Source organism: Salvelinus fontinalis, chromosome 5 (assembly GCF_029448725.1).
Source record: "Salvelinus fontinalis isolate EN_2023a chromosome 5, ASM2944872v1, whole genome shotgun sequence".
Taxonomy (NCBI): domain Eukaryota; kingdom Metazoa; phylum Chordata; class Actinopteri; order Salmoniformes; family Salmonidae; genus Salvelinus; species Salvelinus fontinalis.
This window is the reverse complement of record NC_074669.1, coordinates 2,898,589-2,916,406: the sequence shown is the minus strand read 5'-3', so window position 1 is coordinate 2,916,406 and position 17,818 is coordinate 2,898,589. Positions and strand designations below refer to the sequence as shown.

Genomic DNA, 17,818 nt, shown 5'->3' with positions numbered 1-17,818 from the left:
CTAGCTCACCTCCACACAATACATTTACAAGTTAAAGACACACCTTGGAATAAATAACAAAGGAAAACTATTACTAGATGAAGTTTAGTGTTTTTTATTATTTCCCATCACCATAAATCATATTTAATCACTGAACAGTAGCAGACCTAACTTCATCTGTTCCTGACTCTGGATAGTGGATTAAAAAGACCATCAATCTCCAATGATATTAAAGTACTATTCTGAACATTACTGATATACTGAGTGGCAAGTCAAGATATCTGCTGGTTTTATTGTTTGGTCAATAGCACCACCTGCTGGACAGGTTTAATGTTGCTGGACTGAGCAGTATGGGAGGATGAAAGATGACACATTTAGGGACGCTTTCCTGGACATCTACATTGAACATACTTTTTAGTCCAGGACTAGGATTAATCTGTGTCTGGGAAACCAGTCCATATAGTTTAGTAGAAAGTAAGTGATACCAGCTTGTAGTGGGCTGACTAGTCCTGAATTGTCCTTTAGTTCCTGGACCATTTTCCATGCAGCTCCAGGTGACAGAGAACACATCAATTAGGACCAACAAGCTGATCAATGATACTGAGGAGAATTACATAGAGACAGAGAACCAACTGAGAAAACATATCAATGGTTCTGAATGACAACCAATATACATCAACACCAGACATCATGATTCATGGAAATGTACAAGATTAAAACATTGCAATTACAAAAATATGAATACATTGAATTTTAATTCATGACATCTTCTGAAGATCGAATCAGTTAAATCATTGTAGATAAAACAGAGCAGAATGAATCATCACATCTGGGGACCATCACCACCAGCATGACTAGTATCTATGTGGACCCTACTACAGTTTAACCAGCTCAGCTATAGACCACACCAGCATGACTAGTATCTATGTGGACCCTACTACAGTTTAACCAGCTCAGCTATAGACTACACCAGCATGACTAGTATCTATGTGGACCCAACTACAGTTTAACCAGCTCAGCTATAGACTACACCAGCATGACTAGTATCTATGTGGACCCTACTACAGTTTAACCAGCTCCGCTATAGACTACACCAGCATGACTAGTATCTATGTGGACCCTACTACAGTTTAACCAGCTCAGCTATAGACTACACCAGCATGACTAGTATCTATGTGGACCCAACTACAGTTTAACCAGATCAGCTATAGACTACACCAGCATGACTAGTATCTATGTGGACCCTACTACAGTTTAACCAGCTCAGCTATAGACTACACCAGCATGACTAGTATCTATGTGGACACTACTACAGTTTAACCAGCTCAGCTATAGACTACACCAGCATGACTAGTATCTATGTGGACCCTACTACAGTTTAACCAGCTCAGCTATAGACTACACCAGCATGACTAGTATCTATGTGGACCCTACTACAGTTTAACCAGCTCAGCTATAGACTACACCAGCATGACTTGTATCTATGTGGACCCTACTACAGTTTAACCAGCTCAGCTGTAGACTACACCAGCATGACTAGTATCTATGTGGACCCTACTACAGTTTAACCAGCTCAGCTATAGACTACACCAGCATGACTAGTATCTATGTGGACCCTACTACAGTTTAACCAGCTCAGCGGTACCAGTAAGACCCAACCCAGGATAGAGGGGCTGAGTGAATGTGGTCTGGACTCTGTGGAGGAGGGTCATTGTGTCAGAGACACTGTAGAAGGACAGAGTACCTGCCTTGTGATCCAGGTACACTCCTACTCTGGAGGACTGAGGGCCTGATACTTTAGTCTCAACATTACTGTGTCTGAAACAATAACCGCCTAGATGGCACTGTAAACTCCAGGACTTGTTATTGTATCCAAATCCACCATCTTCCTCTCCACTATCTGTCTCTGTTCTGCTGATGTCTTTATATGAGACTGCTGTATCAACATCACCACTCCACTTCACCTCCCAGTAACAGCGTCCAGACAGACCCTCTCTACACAGAACCTGCCAGTAAGTGTTGGTGAATCTGTCTGGATGGTCAGGATATGGTTGGACTTGGTCTGTACAGGTCACCTTTCTGTTCCCTTTAGACAGAGAGAGGTATGTGTATGCTGTGTTTGGGTCCAGTGTGAGCTGACAGGAATCTGGGAGAAGAGCAGAGCAGAGACCAATGAGGGGAGTCAGAACAATAAGTTAAGTCAGATACTGTATCCACCCTGTCTTTGAATAGAGCACAGCAGAGATCAAATCAGAGAAATATGAGGAGTCAGATAGATACCCAGTCTTTGATTAGATCTACTATTGCTATATATTTCTAGAGGGATTGTTAGGAGTGTCAGTAAAAAGAGACTGTTAGTTACTTCACAATAAAGAGACTCACATTGTAACAACTGTTCTCTGGTCTTGGGCTCTGGAGGCAGTACAACATCCACTATATTCACTACAGACACACAAACACATTGACAGAGAGAGGGAATGTTATCATCAGACTATATTCCACATGTATATGACTAGTAGGGAACTTTCAATGGTCTAAAGTTGATGTTCTTATTGTTTTCAACACACCTGTAGTGGAGATCTTGGTCCATTCTCCTTTAAGGAAGTATTCTAGTTTCTCTCTCAGTTCAGACACAGTCTTACTCACATCTCCAAAGTACTGAAGAGGACGGACAACGATGCTGGGTAAGTCTGAAGATACACTGATACTGGAGAGAGACTGATAACTCTGGAGAGAGAGCGAGAGACAGAGAGCGAGAGACAGAGAGAGAGACAGAGAGAGAGACAGAGAGAGAGAAAGAGAGAGACAGAGAGACAGAGACAGAGAGACACGGAGAGAGAGAGAGAGAGAGAGAGAGAGAGAGAGAGACAGAGACAGAGACAGAGACAGAGAGACAGAGAGAGATAGGGACGGACAGAGAGAGGGACAGAGAGACAGACAGGACAACATAATGATGTAGATGAACAGTTTCACATGAAGTTAATTTCATATCACATGTAACAAGACAGTTTAGTTACCTGGAGGAAATGGATGTGATCCTCTGTGTGTGAGAGCTGCTCCAGCTCAGTGCTTCTCTTCCTCAGCTCAGCTATCTCCTGCTTCAGTTGCTCCAGGAGTCCTTCAGCTTGACTCACTTGAGCCTTCTCTTGGGCTCTGATCAGCTCCTTCACCTCAGAGCTCCTTCTCTCAATGGAGCGGATCAGCTCAGTAAAGATCTGATCACTGTCCTCCACTGCTGCTTGTGCAGAGCGCTGGAGAGAGTGAGAGACAGAGAGAGAGAGAGAGAGAGAGAGACACGCCTTCACTATGGTGAATCACTAAAACAATACAGAAATACACTACGGAAAAAGAAGGAACAGCACGTCAGAAATCAGCTCAATGTAATTGAAGAATCCATAGACTCTAACCAATTCTGGGAAAATTGGAAAACACTAAACAAACAACAACACAAATAATTATCTATCCAAAATGGAGATGTATGGGTAAACCACTTCTCCAATCTTTTTGGCTCTATAACAAAGAATAAAGAGCAAAAACATATACATGACCAAATACAAATCCTAGAATCAACTATTAAAGACTACCAGAACCCACTGGATTCTCCAATTACCTTGAACGAGTTACAGGACAAAATAAAAACCCTCCAACCCAAAAAGGCCTGTGGTGTTGATTGTATCCTTAACTTTTTATGGCTGCAGGGGCAGAATTGAGTAGCTCTGATTAATGAAATGATCAAATATACAGACAACAAATTCCAATTGGCTATACTAAAACTCTTTAACATCGTCCTTAGCTCTGGCATCTTCCCCAATATTTGGAACCAAGGACTGATCACCCCAATCCACAAAAGTGGAGACAAATTTGACCCCAATAACTACCGTGGAATATGCGTCAACAGTAACCTTGGGAAAATCCTCTGCATTATCATTAACAGCAGACTCGTACATTTCCTCAATGAAAACAATGTACTGAGCAAATGTCAAATTGGCTTTTTACCAAATTACCGTACAACAGACCATGTATTCACCCTACACACCCTAATTGACAACCAAACAAACCAAAACAAAGGCAAAGTCTTCTCATGCTTTGTTGATTTCAAAAAAGCCTTCGACTCAATTTGGCATGAGGGTCTGCTTTTCAAATTGATGGAAAGTGGTGTTGGGGGTAAAACATACGACATTATAAAATCCATGTACACAAACAACAAGTGTGCGGTTAAAATTGGCAAAAAACACACATTTCTTCACACAGGGTCGTGGGGTGAGACAGGGATGCAGCTTAAGCCCCACCCTCTTCAACATATATATCAACGAATTGGCGCGGGCACTAGAACAGTCTGCAGCACCCGGTCTCACCCTACTAGAATCCGAAGTCAAATGTCTACTGTTTGCTGATGATCTGGTGCTTCTGTCACCAACCAAGGAAGGCCTACAGCAGCACCTAGATCTTCTGCACAGATTCTGTCAGACCTGGGCCCTGACAGTAAATCTCAGTAAGACCAAAATAATGGTGTTCCAAAAAAGGTCCAGTTGCCAGGACCACAAATTCCATCTAGACACTGTTGCACTAGAGCACACAAAAAACTATACACACCTCGGCCTAAACATCAGCACCACAGGTAGCTTCCACAGAGCTGTGAACGATCTGGGAGACAAGGCAAGAAGGGCATTCTATGCCATCAAAAGGAACATAAATTTCAACATACCAATTAGGATCTGGCTAAAAATACTTGAATCAGTCATAGAGCCCATTGCCCTTTATGGTTGTGAGGTCTGGGGTCCGCTCACCAACCAAGATTTCACAAAATGGGACAAACACCAAATTGAGACTCTGCATGCAGAATTCTGCAAAAATTTCCTCCGTGTACAACGTAGAACACCAAATAATGCATGCAGAGCAGAATTAGGCCGATACCCACTAATTATCAAAATCCAGAAAAGAGCCGTTAAATTCTACAACCACCTAAAAGGAAGCGATTCCCAAACCTTCCATAACAAAGCCATCACCTACAGAGAGATGAACCTGGAGAAGAGTCCCCTAAGCAAGCTGGTCCTGGGGCTCTGTTCACAAACACAAACACACCCCACAGAGCCCCAGGACAACAGCACAATTAGACCCAACCAAATCATGAGAAAACAAAAAGATAATTACTTGACACATTGGAAAGAATTAACAAAAAAACAGAGCAAACTAGAATGCTATTTGGCCCTAAACAGAGAGTACACAGTGGCAGAACACCTGACCACTGTGACTGACCCAAACTTAAGGAAAGCTTTGACTATGTACAGACTCAGTGAGCATAGCCTTGCTATTGAGAAAGGCCGCCGTAGGCAGACATGGCTCTCAAGAGAAGACAGGCTATGTGCTCACTGCCCACAAAATGAGGTGTAAACTGAGCTGCACTTCCTAACCTCCTGCCCAATGTATGACCATATTAGAGAGACATATTTCCCTCAGATCACACAGATCCACAAAGAATTCGAAAACAAATCAAATTTTGATAAACTCCCATATCTACTGGGAGAAATTCCACAGTGTGCCATCACAGCAGCAAGATTTGTGACCTGTTGCCACAAGAAAAGGGCAACCAGTGAAAAACAAACACCATTGTAAATACAACCCATATTTATGCTTATTTATTTTAACTTGTGTGCTTTAACCATTTGTACATTGTTACAACACTGCATATATATAATATGACATTTGTAATGTCTTTATTGTTTTGAAACTTCTGTATGTGTAATGTTTACTGTTAATTTTTATTGTTTATTTCACTTTTGTATATTAACTACCTCACTTGCTTTGGCAATGTTAACACATATTTCCCATGCCAATAAAGCCCCTTGAATTGAATTGAATTGAGAGAGAGAGAGACAGAGAGAGAGATAGAGAGAGACAGAGACACAGAGAGACAGAGACACAGAGAGAGAGAGACAGAGAGAGACAGAGACAGAGAGAGAGAGAGACAGAGACAGACAGAGAGACAGAGAGAGAGACAGAGACAGAGAGACAGAGACAGAGAGACAGAGACAGAGAGACAGAGACAGAGAGACAGAGACAGAGAGACAGAGACAGACAGAGAGACAGAGAGAGAGACAGAGACAGAGAGACAGAGAGACAGGGAGACAGAGAGACAGAGAGACAGAGAGAGAGAGAGACAGAGAGACAGAGAGACAGAGAGACAGAGAGACAGAGAGATAGAGAGACAGAGCGAGAGAGACACTGGGAGACACAGGGAGACAGAGAGACAGTAGCCTCTGCACCGCTTTGAGTCAGAACTCTGCCACCCTGCTCTCCAGGTCCACCAGGCCTTGTCCCCCCTCCTGGACAGACAGGTACAGAACACCTCTTGGTCCTGCTCTACTCTCCTCCCTCCTGGACAGACAGGTACAGAACACCTCTTGGTCCTGCTCTTCTCTCCTCCCTCCTGGACAGACAGGTACAGAACTCCTCTTGGTCCTGCTCTACTCTCCTCCCTCCTGGACAGAGAGGTACAGAACACCTCTTGGTCCTGCTCTACTCTCCTCCCTCCTGGACAGACAGGTACAGAACACCTCTTGGTCCTGCTCTACTCTCCTCCCTCCTGGACAGACAGGTACAGAACACCTCTTGGTCCTGCTCTCCTCTCCTCCCTCCTGGACAGACAGGTACAGAACACCTCTTGGTCCTGCTCTACTCTCCTCCCTCCTGGACAGACAGGTACAGAACACCTCTTGGTCCTGCTCTACTCTCCTCCCTCCTGGACAGACAGGTACAGAACACCTCTTGGTCCTGCTCTCCTCTCCTCCCTCCTGGACAGACAGGTACAGAACACCTCTTGGTCCTGCTCTACTCTCCTCCCTCCTGGACAGACAGGTACAGAACACCTCTTGGTCCTGCTCTACTCTCCTCCCTCCTGGACAGACAGGTACAGCACCTCCGCCCTCAGCCAGTGACGCCCCGACCAGAAAATAATTCACTAAGTTGCTCTGCAGGTCCACAAGCAGACCACCGGGGGAGTTGAGAATGACCAGTCTCTGACAGAGGGAGGATGCTGCCAAGCTGTTGAGGACCAGCACCCTCCCTCTGTATGATGACCGGCACCCTCCCTCTGTGTGACGACCGGCACCCTCCCTCTGTGTGACGACCGGCACCCTCCCTCTGTGTGACGACCGGCACCCTCCCTCTGTGTGACGACCGGCACCCTCCCTCTGTGTGACGACCGGCACCCTCCCTCTGTGTGACGACCGGCACCCTCCCTCTGTGTGACGACCGGCACCCTCCCTCTGTGTGACGACCGGCACCCTCCCTCTGTGTGACGACCGGCACCCTCCCTCTGTGTGACGACCGGCACCCTCCCTCTGTGTGACGACCGGCACCCTCCCTCTGTGTGACGACCGGCACCCTCCCTCTGTGTGACGACCGGCACCCTCCCTCTGTGTGACGACCGGCACCCTCCCTCTGTGTGACGACCGGCACCCTCCCTCTGTGTGACGACCGGCACCCTCCCTCTGTGTGACGACCGGCACCCTCCCTCTGTGTGATGACCGGCACCCTCCCTCTGTGTGATGACCGGCACCCTCCCTCTGTGTGATGACCAGCACCCTGGTGAGGCGGCAGGTAGCCTAGTGGTTAGAGTGTGGAGGTGGCAGGTAGTCTAGTGGTTAGAGTGTTGAGGTGGTAGGTAGTCTAGGGGTTAGAGTGTAGAGGTGGCAGGTGGCCTAGTGGTTAGAGTGTAGAGGTGGCAGGTAGCCTAGTGGTTAGAGTGTAGAGGTGGCAGGAAGTCTAGTGGTTAGAGTGTAGAGGCAGGTAGCCTAGTGGTTAGAGTGTAGAGGTGGCAGGTAGCCTAGTGGTTAGAGTGTAGAGTTGGCAGGTAGTCTAGTGGTTAGAGTGTAGAGGCAGGTAGCCTAGTGGTTAGAGTGTAGAGGTGGCAGGTAGCCTAGTGGTTAGAGTGTAGAGTTGGCAGGTAGTCTAGTGGTTAGAGTGTAGAGGTGGCAGGTAGTCTAGTGGTTAGAGTGTAGAGGTGGCAGGTAGCCTAGTGGTTAGATGGGGTGGCAGGTAGTCTAGTGGTTAGAGTGTAGAGGTGGCAGGTAGTCTAGTGGTTAGAGTGTAGAGGTGGCAGGTAGTCTAGTGGTTAGAGTGTAGAGGTGGCAGGTAGTCTAGTGGTTAGAGTGTAGAGGAGGCAGGTAGTCTAGTGGTTAGAGTGCAGAGGAGGCAGGTAGCCTAGTGGTTAGAGTGTAGAGGTGGCAGGTAGCCTAGTGGTTATAGTGTAGAGGTGGCAGGTAGTCTAGTGGTTAGAGTTTAAAGGTGGCAGGTAGACTAGTGGTTAGAGGAGGCAGGTAGTCTAGTGGTTAGAGTGTAGAGGTGGCAGGTAACCTAGTGGTTAGAGTGTAGAGGTGGCAGGTAGTCTAGTGGTTAGAGTGTAGAGCTGGCAGGTAGTCTAGTGGTTAGAGTGTAGAGCTGGCAGGTAGCCTAGTGGTTAGAGTGTAGAGGTGGTAGGTAGTCTAGTGGTTAGAGTGTTGAGGTGGCAGGTGGCAGATAGCCTAGTGGTTAGAGTGTAGTGGTTAGAGTGTAGAGGTGGCAGGTAGTCTAGTGGTTAGAATGTAGAGGTGGCAGGTAGCCTAGTGGTTAGAGTGTAGAGGTGGCAGGTAGTCTAGTGGTTAGAGTGTAGAGCTGGCAGGTAGTCTAGTGGTTAGAGTGTAGAGCTGGCAGGTAGCCTAGTGGTTAGAGTGTAGAGGTGGTAGGTAGTCTAGTGGTTAGAGTGTTGAGGTGGCAGGTGGCAGATAGCCTAGTGGTTAGAGTGTAGAGGTGGCAGGTAGTCTAGTGGTTAGAATGTAGAGGTGGCAGGTAGCCTAGTGGTTAGAGTGTTGAGGTGGCAGGTAACCTAGTGGTTAGAGTGTAGAGGCGGCAGGTAGTCTAGTGGTTAGAGTGTAGAGGTGGCAGGTAGTCTAGTGGTTAGAGTGTAGAGGTGGCAGGTAGTCTAGTGGTTAGAGTGTAAAGGTGGCAGGTAGCCTAGTGGTTAGAGTGAAGAGGTGGCAGGTGGCAGGTAGTCTAGTGGTTAGAGTGTAGAGGTGGCAGGTAGTCTAGTGGTTAGAATGTAGAGGTGGCAGGTAGCCTAGTGGTTAGAGTGAAGAGGTGGCAGGTGGCAGGTAGTCTAGTGGTTAGAGTGTAGAGGCGGCAGGTAGTCTAGTGGTTAGAGTGTAGAGGTGGCAGGTAGCCTAATGGTTAGAGTGTAGAGGTGGCAGGTAGCCTAGTGGTTAGAGTGTAGAGGTGGCAGGTAGCCTAGTGGTTAGAATGTAGAGGTGGCAGGTAGTCTAGTGGTTAGAGTGTAGAGGTGGCAGGTAGTCTAATGGTTAGAGTGTAGAGGTGGCAGGTAGCCTAATGGTTAGAGTGTAGAGGTGGCAGGTAGCCTAGTGGTTAGAGTGTAGAGGTGGCAGGTAGCCTAGTGGTTAGAGTGTAGAGGTGGCAGGTAGCCTAGTGGTTAGAGTGTAGAGGTGGCAGGTAGTCTAGTGGTTAGAGTGTAGAGGTGGCAGGTAGTCTAGTGGTTAGAGTGTAGAGGAGGCAGGTAGTCTAGTGGTTAGAGTGTAGAGATGGCAGGTAGCCTAGTGGTTAGAGTGTGGAGGTGGCAGGTAGTCTAGTGGTTAGAGTGTAGAGGTGGCAGGTAGCCTAGTGGTTAGAGTGTAGAGGCGGCAGGTAGCCTAGTGGTTAGAGTGTAGAGGTGGCAGGTAACCTAGTGGTTAGAGTATAGAGGTGGCAGGTAGCCTAGTGGTTAGAGTGTAGAGGCGGCAGGTAGCCTAGTGGTTAGAATGTAGAGGTGGCAGGTAGCCTAGTGGTTAGAGTGTAGAGGTGGCAGGTAGCCTAGTGGTTAGAGTGTAGAGGCGGCAGGTAGCCTAGTGTTTAGAGTATAGAGGTGGCAGGTAGCCCAGTGGTTAGAATGTAGAGGTGGCAGGTAGTCTAGTGGTTAGAGTGTAGAGGTGGCAGGTAGCCTAGTGGTTAGAGTGTAGAGGCGGCAGGTAGCCTAGTGGTTAGAGTGTAGAGGTGGCAGGTAACCTAGTGGTTAGAGTGTAGAGGTGGCAGGTAGCCTAGTGGTTAGAATGTAGAGGCGGCAGGTAGCCTAGTGGTTAGAGTGTAGAGGTGGCAGGTAGCCTAGTGGTTAGAGTGTAGAGGCGGCAGGTAGTCTAGTGGTTAGAGTGTAGAGGAGGCAGGTAGTCTAGTGGTTAGAGTGTAGAGGTGGCAGGTAGTCTAGTGGTTAGAGTGTAGAGGAGGCAGGTAGCCTAGTGGTTAGAGTGTAGAGGTGGCAGGTAGCCTAGTGGATAGAGTGTAGAGGTGACAGGTAGCCTAGTGGTTAGAGTGTAGAGGTGGCAGGTAGCCTAGTGGTTAGAGTGTAGAGGTGGCAGGTAGCCTAGTGGTTAGAGTGTAGGGCCAGTAACCGAAAGGTTGCTGGGTCGAATGCCCGAGCTGACAAGGTAAAAATCTGTCGTTCTGCCCCTGAACAAGGTAGTTAATTAACCCACTGTTCCTAGACCGTCATTGAAAATAAGAATTTGTTCTTAACTGACTTGCCTGGTTAAATAAAACATTTAAAATATAAAAAGTGTGGCAATAACTTTTTAACTTTTCATTATTCCCGGACAGACTCCTCTGAAGGCAGGCAGCACTCCTGAAAACTAAGCAAAGGCTCTTTTGAGAGCTACAGATTTTTTTTACCTGAGCGTATAAATGGAAATTCTCTCATCATATTGTCATTAAAATGGCATTACCGTGTCTTGGAAAGAGCCATTGTACCTCCTCTGTCTGCTTTCCTTCACTCTCCTTGTGTCACTCTTTTTACTCTCAACTTGTTCTTCTCCTCCAATCATCTTCCTGATCTTTCTCTTCTTACTCTCAACTTGTTCTTCTCCTCCAATCGTCTTCCTGATCTTTCTCTTTTTACTCTCAACTTGTTCTTCTCCTCCAATCGTCTTCCTGATCTTTCTCTTCTTACTCTCAACTTGTTCTTCTACTCCAATCGTCTTCCTGATCTTTCTTTCTTCCTTCTCATTACCTTTCCACCTCACTCTTCCTCACTCTCCTCGCTTCACTCTTTTTACTCCCTTCATTTTTCCTTCTCCAATCTTTAATAATAAATAGTACACTATTTGTAACGGCTGTTGCTCTCCTCATCCTCGGACGAGGTGAGGAGAGAAGGATCTTCTGACCAAAACGCAGCTTGCGGGAAATAAGCCATCTTTTATTTATCAACGATGATGGCAACACCAAAACAAATACACTTACGAAATAACAAAACAAGAAAACGACGTCGAACGAAACCTGAACATAAACTTACATAACTAAACATAAACTCACGTACAGGAAACAGACGACATCGAAACGAAACAAAACAAACAAACGCTACAGTCCAGTGTGGTACGAACAAACATACTGACACGGAAGACAATCACCCACAACGAACACTGTGACAACGCCTACCTAAATATGACTCTTAATTAGAGGAACGCCAAACACCTGCCTCTAATTAAGAGCCATACCAGGTAACCCAAAACCAACACAGAAACAGAAAACATAGAATGCCCACCCAACCTCACGTCCTGACCAACTAACACAATAAACAACTAACATAAATAGGTCAGGAACGTGACACTATTAGATAAAATACTTTGCTTAACGGATTCCCATTGCTTGCCTCATTTAGTATTTTATCTCAAAAACATAGTTTGGAATAATAAATTGTCAGGCTCTGTAATCATATCTGTATCTTTCCTCCTCTATCTCACTCTGCTTCCTATCCAGTCTCTCCTTCCTCTCCACTCTCTAACAGAAAACATTATGCTAATGTTATCCATGGAAATCCTATCCAGTCTCTCCTCCTCTCCACTCTCTACACAGGCAGCCTCACATAAAAACGTATTGGTTAACAAAGCTTTGATTATGACCAAAGTCTATAGTAGTGAAAAGTCTCTCTCTCTATTGTAACTTACCACAAATTGACATCATAGCCTATCTACATGAATGTGTCCTGTCAGAGTCTTTTCCTCTCCGTTAACTGGTAGCTAGCAGTCTCGAGCCACAGCTGACGTTGACCACAATGAGCTACAAGTAGGACTGACGTCACTACCGGTGCAGCAGCCTCTGCAGCAGCAGCCTCCCCCGGGTCCTAGTGCCCGCCCGGTAACACGGTTAAGATGCGATGGAACGGTTGACGGGAAAACAACAAATCACAGAGAAAATATATTGACTGATATATTGAATTGTTTAGGGTAGCTTTAGCTTTGGCTTTAATAAATTCTGAAAATACTTGAAAACCAAATTAAAAAAGAATAGTAGCCCTCCTCAGGAACCACAAAACCCTCACAGACCAACTTCTTCTTCTATGATATAATGGTGGTCCGCAAACCAACGTTAAAGGTGCATGGCGCCACCTACTGTGCTGGAGTGTGTTCAATCACAGTTTCCATTTCTAAATCCTCCTACCTAACTCAGAACTTCTGAGAAAATAAACAAGAGCCCTACTAACTTCTAATAGACCCTCCCCCATCCCCCAAAATCCTTCCAACCCCCCCAACCCCGTCCAACCTCAATGACCCTACACTTCAATCTTTCCCTCTCTTCAACATCCTTACAACAATATAACAACACATGCTCCACCGTTTCATTGACCATACCCTCCAGACACAAACCATTCACATGCTGCCAACCAGATGTAAGGACCAGTTCAATGTACAATGTCCTAAACACAATCGAGTAAACACCACCTCTTCCTTCCTAATCTGACCTTTGAATCTTGGTCCACCGACCTTTAGAGGACATATAAATGCCGTCCCTTGTGCTCAGAGTCCCATCTCTTCTGCCACACATCTATCAAAACGATCTTACATTTGGCCTCACCTCTACCCAGTGGAACATTAATATCAATTATATCTTGTTTAAAAGCTCTTTTAGATAACTGGTCTACAATTTAATTTCCTTCCACACCTGAATGTGCTGGGACCCAGCAGAATCTCACTACTACACCCATTCTCTCAATTCTCCATAATGACATTGATACCTACAACTGTCCAACCAAAACCACTGCCTTGTCTACTAGTATATTCCCAACAGTCATCTAGAACAGTAGCAGTGGGATGCTCAACCTCACAGCCTTTCAACCCAATAAGCTAATGACAATTTATTATGCCGTATATCCAAAGGCATCTCACCTGCCTCCACTAATAAGACACATACAGATGTTGATTTAAAAGCACCAATACATATCCTTAAAGCTATATACTGGATTCTGTCCAGCTTCTGAAGACAAGTCTTTGCTGCTGTTCCATAAACTATTCACCTGTAATCAATTGTCGTCCTGATCAGAGCTCTATAAATATCCATCAACGATTGTCTGTCAGCACCCCATTCATAACCAGAGACCCACACAACCAACTACCACGAAAGTGATGGAATGAGAGAGAGAGAGACATCGTTACAACACTGTACATAGACATAATATAACGTTTCTTCTTCTTTGGAGTTTAACGGTGGTTGGCATCCAATATGTTGTATTACCGCCCCCAACTGGACTATAATATAAATCTATTTTACTTTGTGATGCAAAATGTGTTTTTATAAAAAAACACCCTTTCAACTAACCCTACACTCATTAAAAACCCACTACCCCATTCCACTACTTTGACCCTATCTGCTCCTGCACCATGCCAACTAACCCTACACTCATTAAAAACCCACTACCCCATTCCACTACTTTGACCCTATCTGCTCCTGCACCATGACAACTAACCCTACACTCATTAAAAACCCACTACCCCATTCCACTACTTTGACCCTATCTTCTCCTGCACCATGCCAACGACCTGGGAGGACTGCCTGCAGTTATGGTACCCCTACCTGTCCCAGACCTGCTGTTTTCAACTCTAAATGATCGGCTATGAAAAGCCAACTGACTTTTATTCCTGATTATTATTTGACCATGCTTGTCATTTATGAACATTTTGAACATCTTGGCCATGTTCTGTTATAATCTCCACCCGGCACAGCCAGAAGAGGACTGGCCACCCCTCATAGCCTGGTTCCTCTCTAGGTTTCTTCCTAGGTTTTGGCCTTTCTAGGGAGTTTTTCCTAGCCACCGTGCTTCTACACCTGCATTGCTTGCTGTTTGGGGTTTTAGGCTGGGTTTCTGTACAGCACTTCGAGATATTAGCTGATGTACGAAGGGCTATATAAAATAAACTTGATTGATTGATTGGTTGAAATCTCGTATGACCAAATACTTCTCTGGTTCTGAACTCTTCACCACACCTTCTACCTCACTTAACTCTCCCTCATTCATTTCCATTTCACCTCCAGAACTCAGTCTGGTCACGACTCACTCTGTTTGCACTTGAATTATAACATTTGAAATGTCTCTATTCCTTTGAAATTAAATGTTAGTGTAATGTTTGCTGTTCATTTCTGATTGTTTATTTCACTTTTGTTTATGGTTTATTTCACTTGCTTTAGCAATGTAAACGTATATTTCCATGCCAATAAAGCCCTATGAATTTAATTCAATTGAGAGTGAGAGACAGCTCCATTTTAATGTATCGGGGACATGAGTCAGTCATGGTTACTCATGGTTATGTGATGAGGTAGCCCAGTCAGTTACATGAACCAGTCTATTCTCTGAAAAGGGGTCCAGACACCCTGTTCCCAACAGTGGGGTCAGTGGGATTGGATACGGACCCCTCTCTGTCTCTCTGATTGGAGAAGAGAAGTGAAATGGTGTGTCTCCTCTGGTCAACAATACTCACCTTGAAAGACTTCACAGCTTTTTGGAGATTCTTCAGCTCCTTCTCTCTTTGCTGGAATCTCTGTTGGACCTTCTGCTGACTCATCCCCAGCTGCCTCTGTGGAGAATCACTCTTCAATGAGCTATCAAGCTTTATTAGTCCAGTAGATCAATAGTATAGTAATGTGACATAGGACCCATAGAGAGGAAGGTCTACAATCCTGAGGAAGTCCCTTTACAATATTATATTATGTTGCTATGTGAATGATTATAGTTTTTTTGGTAGGCCTACATGTATCAAGGAGTTGAGACTGAACTTTGAACTCATAAAAGGCCATTCAGAATGATAATAGTGTTTGACTTTAGAAAATGGTGAAACATTTGGAGAATCTGGGTTAACATATCTATATACTCAAGGTTTGTGTTCATATTTGTGGATCCATTTCATTTGAATTCTCTCATATTCAAACAGATTTAGTTCCTACTGTATCTTTAATTATTTCTTTGTCAGACAGTCACCAACAAGTTGTTCTGGTCTTACCTGTTTCTCAGTCCTCTCTGCTGCAGCTGACACTGTATCATGGCCTTTATGTTCATCCATTGTACACATCAGACAGATACACTGCTGATCGGTACGACAGTAAACCTCCAGCAGTTTGTCATGATGAGAGCAGATCTTCTCCTGTAGTTGTGCGGTGGCTTTGACCAGCTTGTGCTTCTTCCAAGCAGGAGATTCATAGTGAGGTTGGAGGTGAGTCTCACAGTAAGAGGCCAGACACACCAGACAGGACATGAGGGCTTTCTGCTTTCTGGTCCCAGTGCAGACATCACACACCACATCTCCAGGTCCAGCATAGCACAGAGCAGGAGGGGGAGCAGCCTGGAGTTGTGTCTTCTTCAGTTTCTCCACCACCTCAGCCAGCACAGTGCTCCTGTTCAGAACAGGCCTTGGGATAAAGGTCTGTCTGCACTGTGGACAGCTGTAGAAACCTTTCAGATCATCCTGATCCCAGCATTCTTTAATACAGCCCATACAGTAACTGTGTCCACAGGCAGTAGTCACCGGATCCTTCAGTAGATCCAGACAGATGGAGCAAAAGAACAGTTCCTGATTCTCTGCCATTTTGGTGCTCTCTCCCGTAGGTTAAGCAGTGTGAAAGATGACTTTCTGTTCAGTGTGAAAGATGACTTTCTGTTTCATGGAACTCTACACCAGAGGACAGGGAGTGGCCTCTACTGGACTGGGGGTGTGGTTTGTAGAGGGGGTGTGGTTTATTTGATAAGGAAGTGTTACAGTGTGTTGGGTAGTAGACAGAGATGGTCATTATTCATGTTACATGTATTTGAAATACGTATTTTAATTACTTCAGAGTATTTTGTCTTTTGAATCACACTGGGCTGAACTGCACTACAATGTAGTTTGTCTTTTCTAAACACTAAATACTTTTCTATACTATTTGTTTTATAGCGGTTCACATCTTGTGGTCCCCCTTTCACCCTGCATTGGTATCAGCAGTATGATAGCACTATGGTGTGATAAGACTGTCTGGTAAATGACAACATTGGTATCAGCAGTCTGATAGTACTATGATGTGATAAGACTGTTTGGTAAATGACAACATAAAAATTAAATATTGTAAAGTATGCTGAGAATTATTCTAATGAGCTCCGCCCCCAAACAAGGCCAATAATAATACCCAGTGTGCTTTGCAGTTCATTTGGTATGTTAATTTTCACATATACATTTCCATTTGAGTCATTTATCTTCTCCAGAGTGACTTGCTCAACTAAGGTAGATAACAACAGTATCATTGTCAAGAAGCAAGAAAAAAGGTTTTGTCACCGTTACTGAGAATGTTGTTGCTGTTTGGTCCATCTACTTCCAAATACATTTTGTATATGTATAAAATAATTATGTTACATTAGATACATTACATAATACAAGTATTTACTAGTTTATTTTCATACATTGATCTTTATGGTATGTGTGTTTTCCCCGTCACTGGTAGTAAAATACTCCGTCTGTAGTGTGTTTTCAGGACCAGGACACTGGAGGCAAAGGACCGGTTTAAACAGGGAAATGTCATGGCGTTTTATGAAAAATAAATGTTTCACAAATTACTTTCAAAAGGATTTCAAAATGCTAAATAAAATACCTAGCTCTCCTCAGAGTATAGAAACAACAGCTGTATTCAGAAACAACAGCTGTATTAAGACGTGGAGACATGAGACTGGTCACTCAGGGTGCATGGTAAAGAGACCAATGATTCAGGAACAACAGAGCTCTTATATAGACACTATTTTACATGAGATTCAAGTGTCACCATCTTACACAAGCAGCTTGCAAAAGGCACATATCAGGGTTTAATCTAAATCATGCTGCTCAGCTGTTAGCTGAAACTCGCGGTGTGGCCAGGGTGTGGTTTCAGTTCTAGGAACATGTTTCTGAGAACTGACACATCTCAGTTGTCGACCCTAATGCTGAGCTTTTGTCGTGACTTCTCTATCAACAACAGGATGCTGCCCCTACCCAGAAGCTCTATTGGCACTCTGCCTACAACATTTGGTTTCGACAGAGGACCAGAAAGAGGAATGTGTGTGACACACTGTTCTAGTTCAGTTTTAGTGGCACAATGTTTTCTTCATTGTATCTTCTTCACACAATAACTCAGTTTAGTACCTTTAAGACTAACTGTATGTCATCTTACTTAATTACCTCGTACCTCAGTCAATTTCTGTCACCACAAATGTTATCCACAAGTTCATCTGACTCTGGGGAAGTAGATAAAGGGCTTCATTGCCTAAATCCTGAAGTATTCCTTTAAGTCAAAACTCTAACTGAAATGTCTTTGGCCACCATACCAATGAAAACTACATCAGAAGAGTTCCTCAAGAGGTCCATAGTCTCTGAGATAGTGGCTGGGTTGGAGATCCACCAGCCGCATGGTGGCTCACCAAACGGGCATAAAGACCTGACTGCAGCAAGGTGTACTGCTTAACTAGGATGTGGCCCTAATTGGAGAGTGGCTTTTGGGTGGAGTACACTTCCAACAGCAGGACTTCCCTTCAACACTTTACAGAAGACAATGTGGAGACAGA

General features: G+C 44.7%; 1 protein-coding gene across 1 annotated transcript; it reads right to left on the bottom strand.

Moving 5' to 3' along the window:
• Positions 1-482: 482 nt before the first annotated feature.
• Positions 483-15,863, bottom strand: LOC129854903 (tripartite motif-containing protein 16-like). Its single transcript, XM_055922048.1, has 6 exons — positions 15,261-15,863; positions 14,742-14,837; positions 2,997-3,230; positions 2,547-2,706; positions 2,362-2,421; positions 483-2,125 (listed from the first exon to the last, which is right to left on the bottom strand). Exons 1-6 carry the CDS (start codon positions 15,840-15,842, stop codon positions 1,599-1,601), a joined length of 1,659 nt encoding a protein of 552 aa, XP_055778023.1. The 5' UTR covers positions 15,843-15,863; the 3' UTR covers positions 483-1,598.
• Positions 15,864-17,818: the final 1,955 nt, after the last annotated feature.

Excerpts from the sequence above, each read along its gene's own strand:
- LOC129854903 (XM_055922048.1), bottom strand. The coding sequence starts at position 15,842 with ATGGCAGAGAATCAGGAACTGTTCTTTTGCTCCATCTGTCTGGATCTA. Across the intron at positions 14,838-15,260 it reads CAGAGAGGACTGAGAAACAG|AGGCAGCTGGGGATGAGTCA; the intron begins GTAAGACCAGAA and ends GATTCTCCACAG. Across the intron at positions 2,126-2,361 it reads CAGAGAACAGTTGTTACAAT|ATTCCTGTCAGCTCACACTG; the intron begins GTGAGTCTCTTT and ends CTCTTCTCCCAG.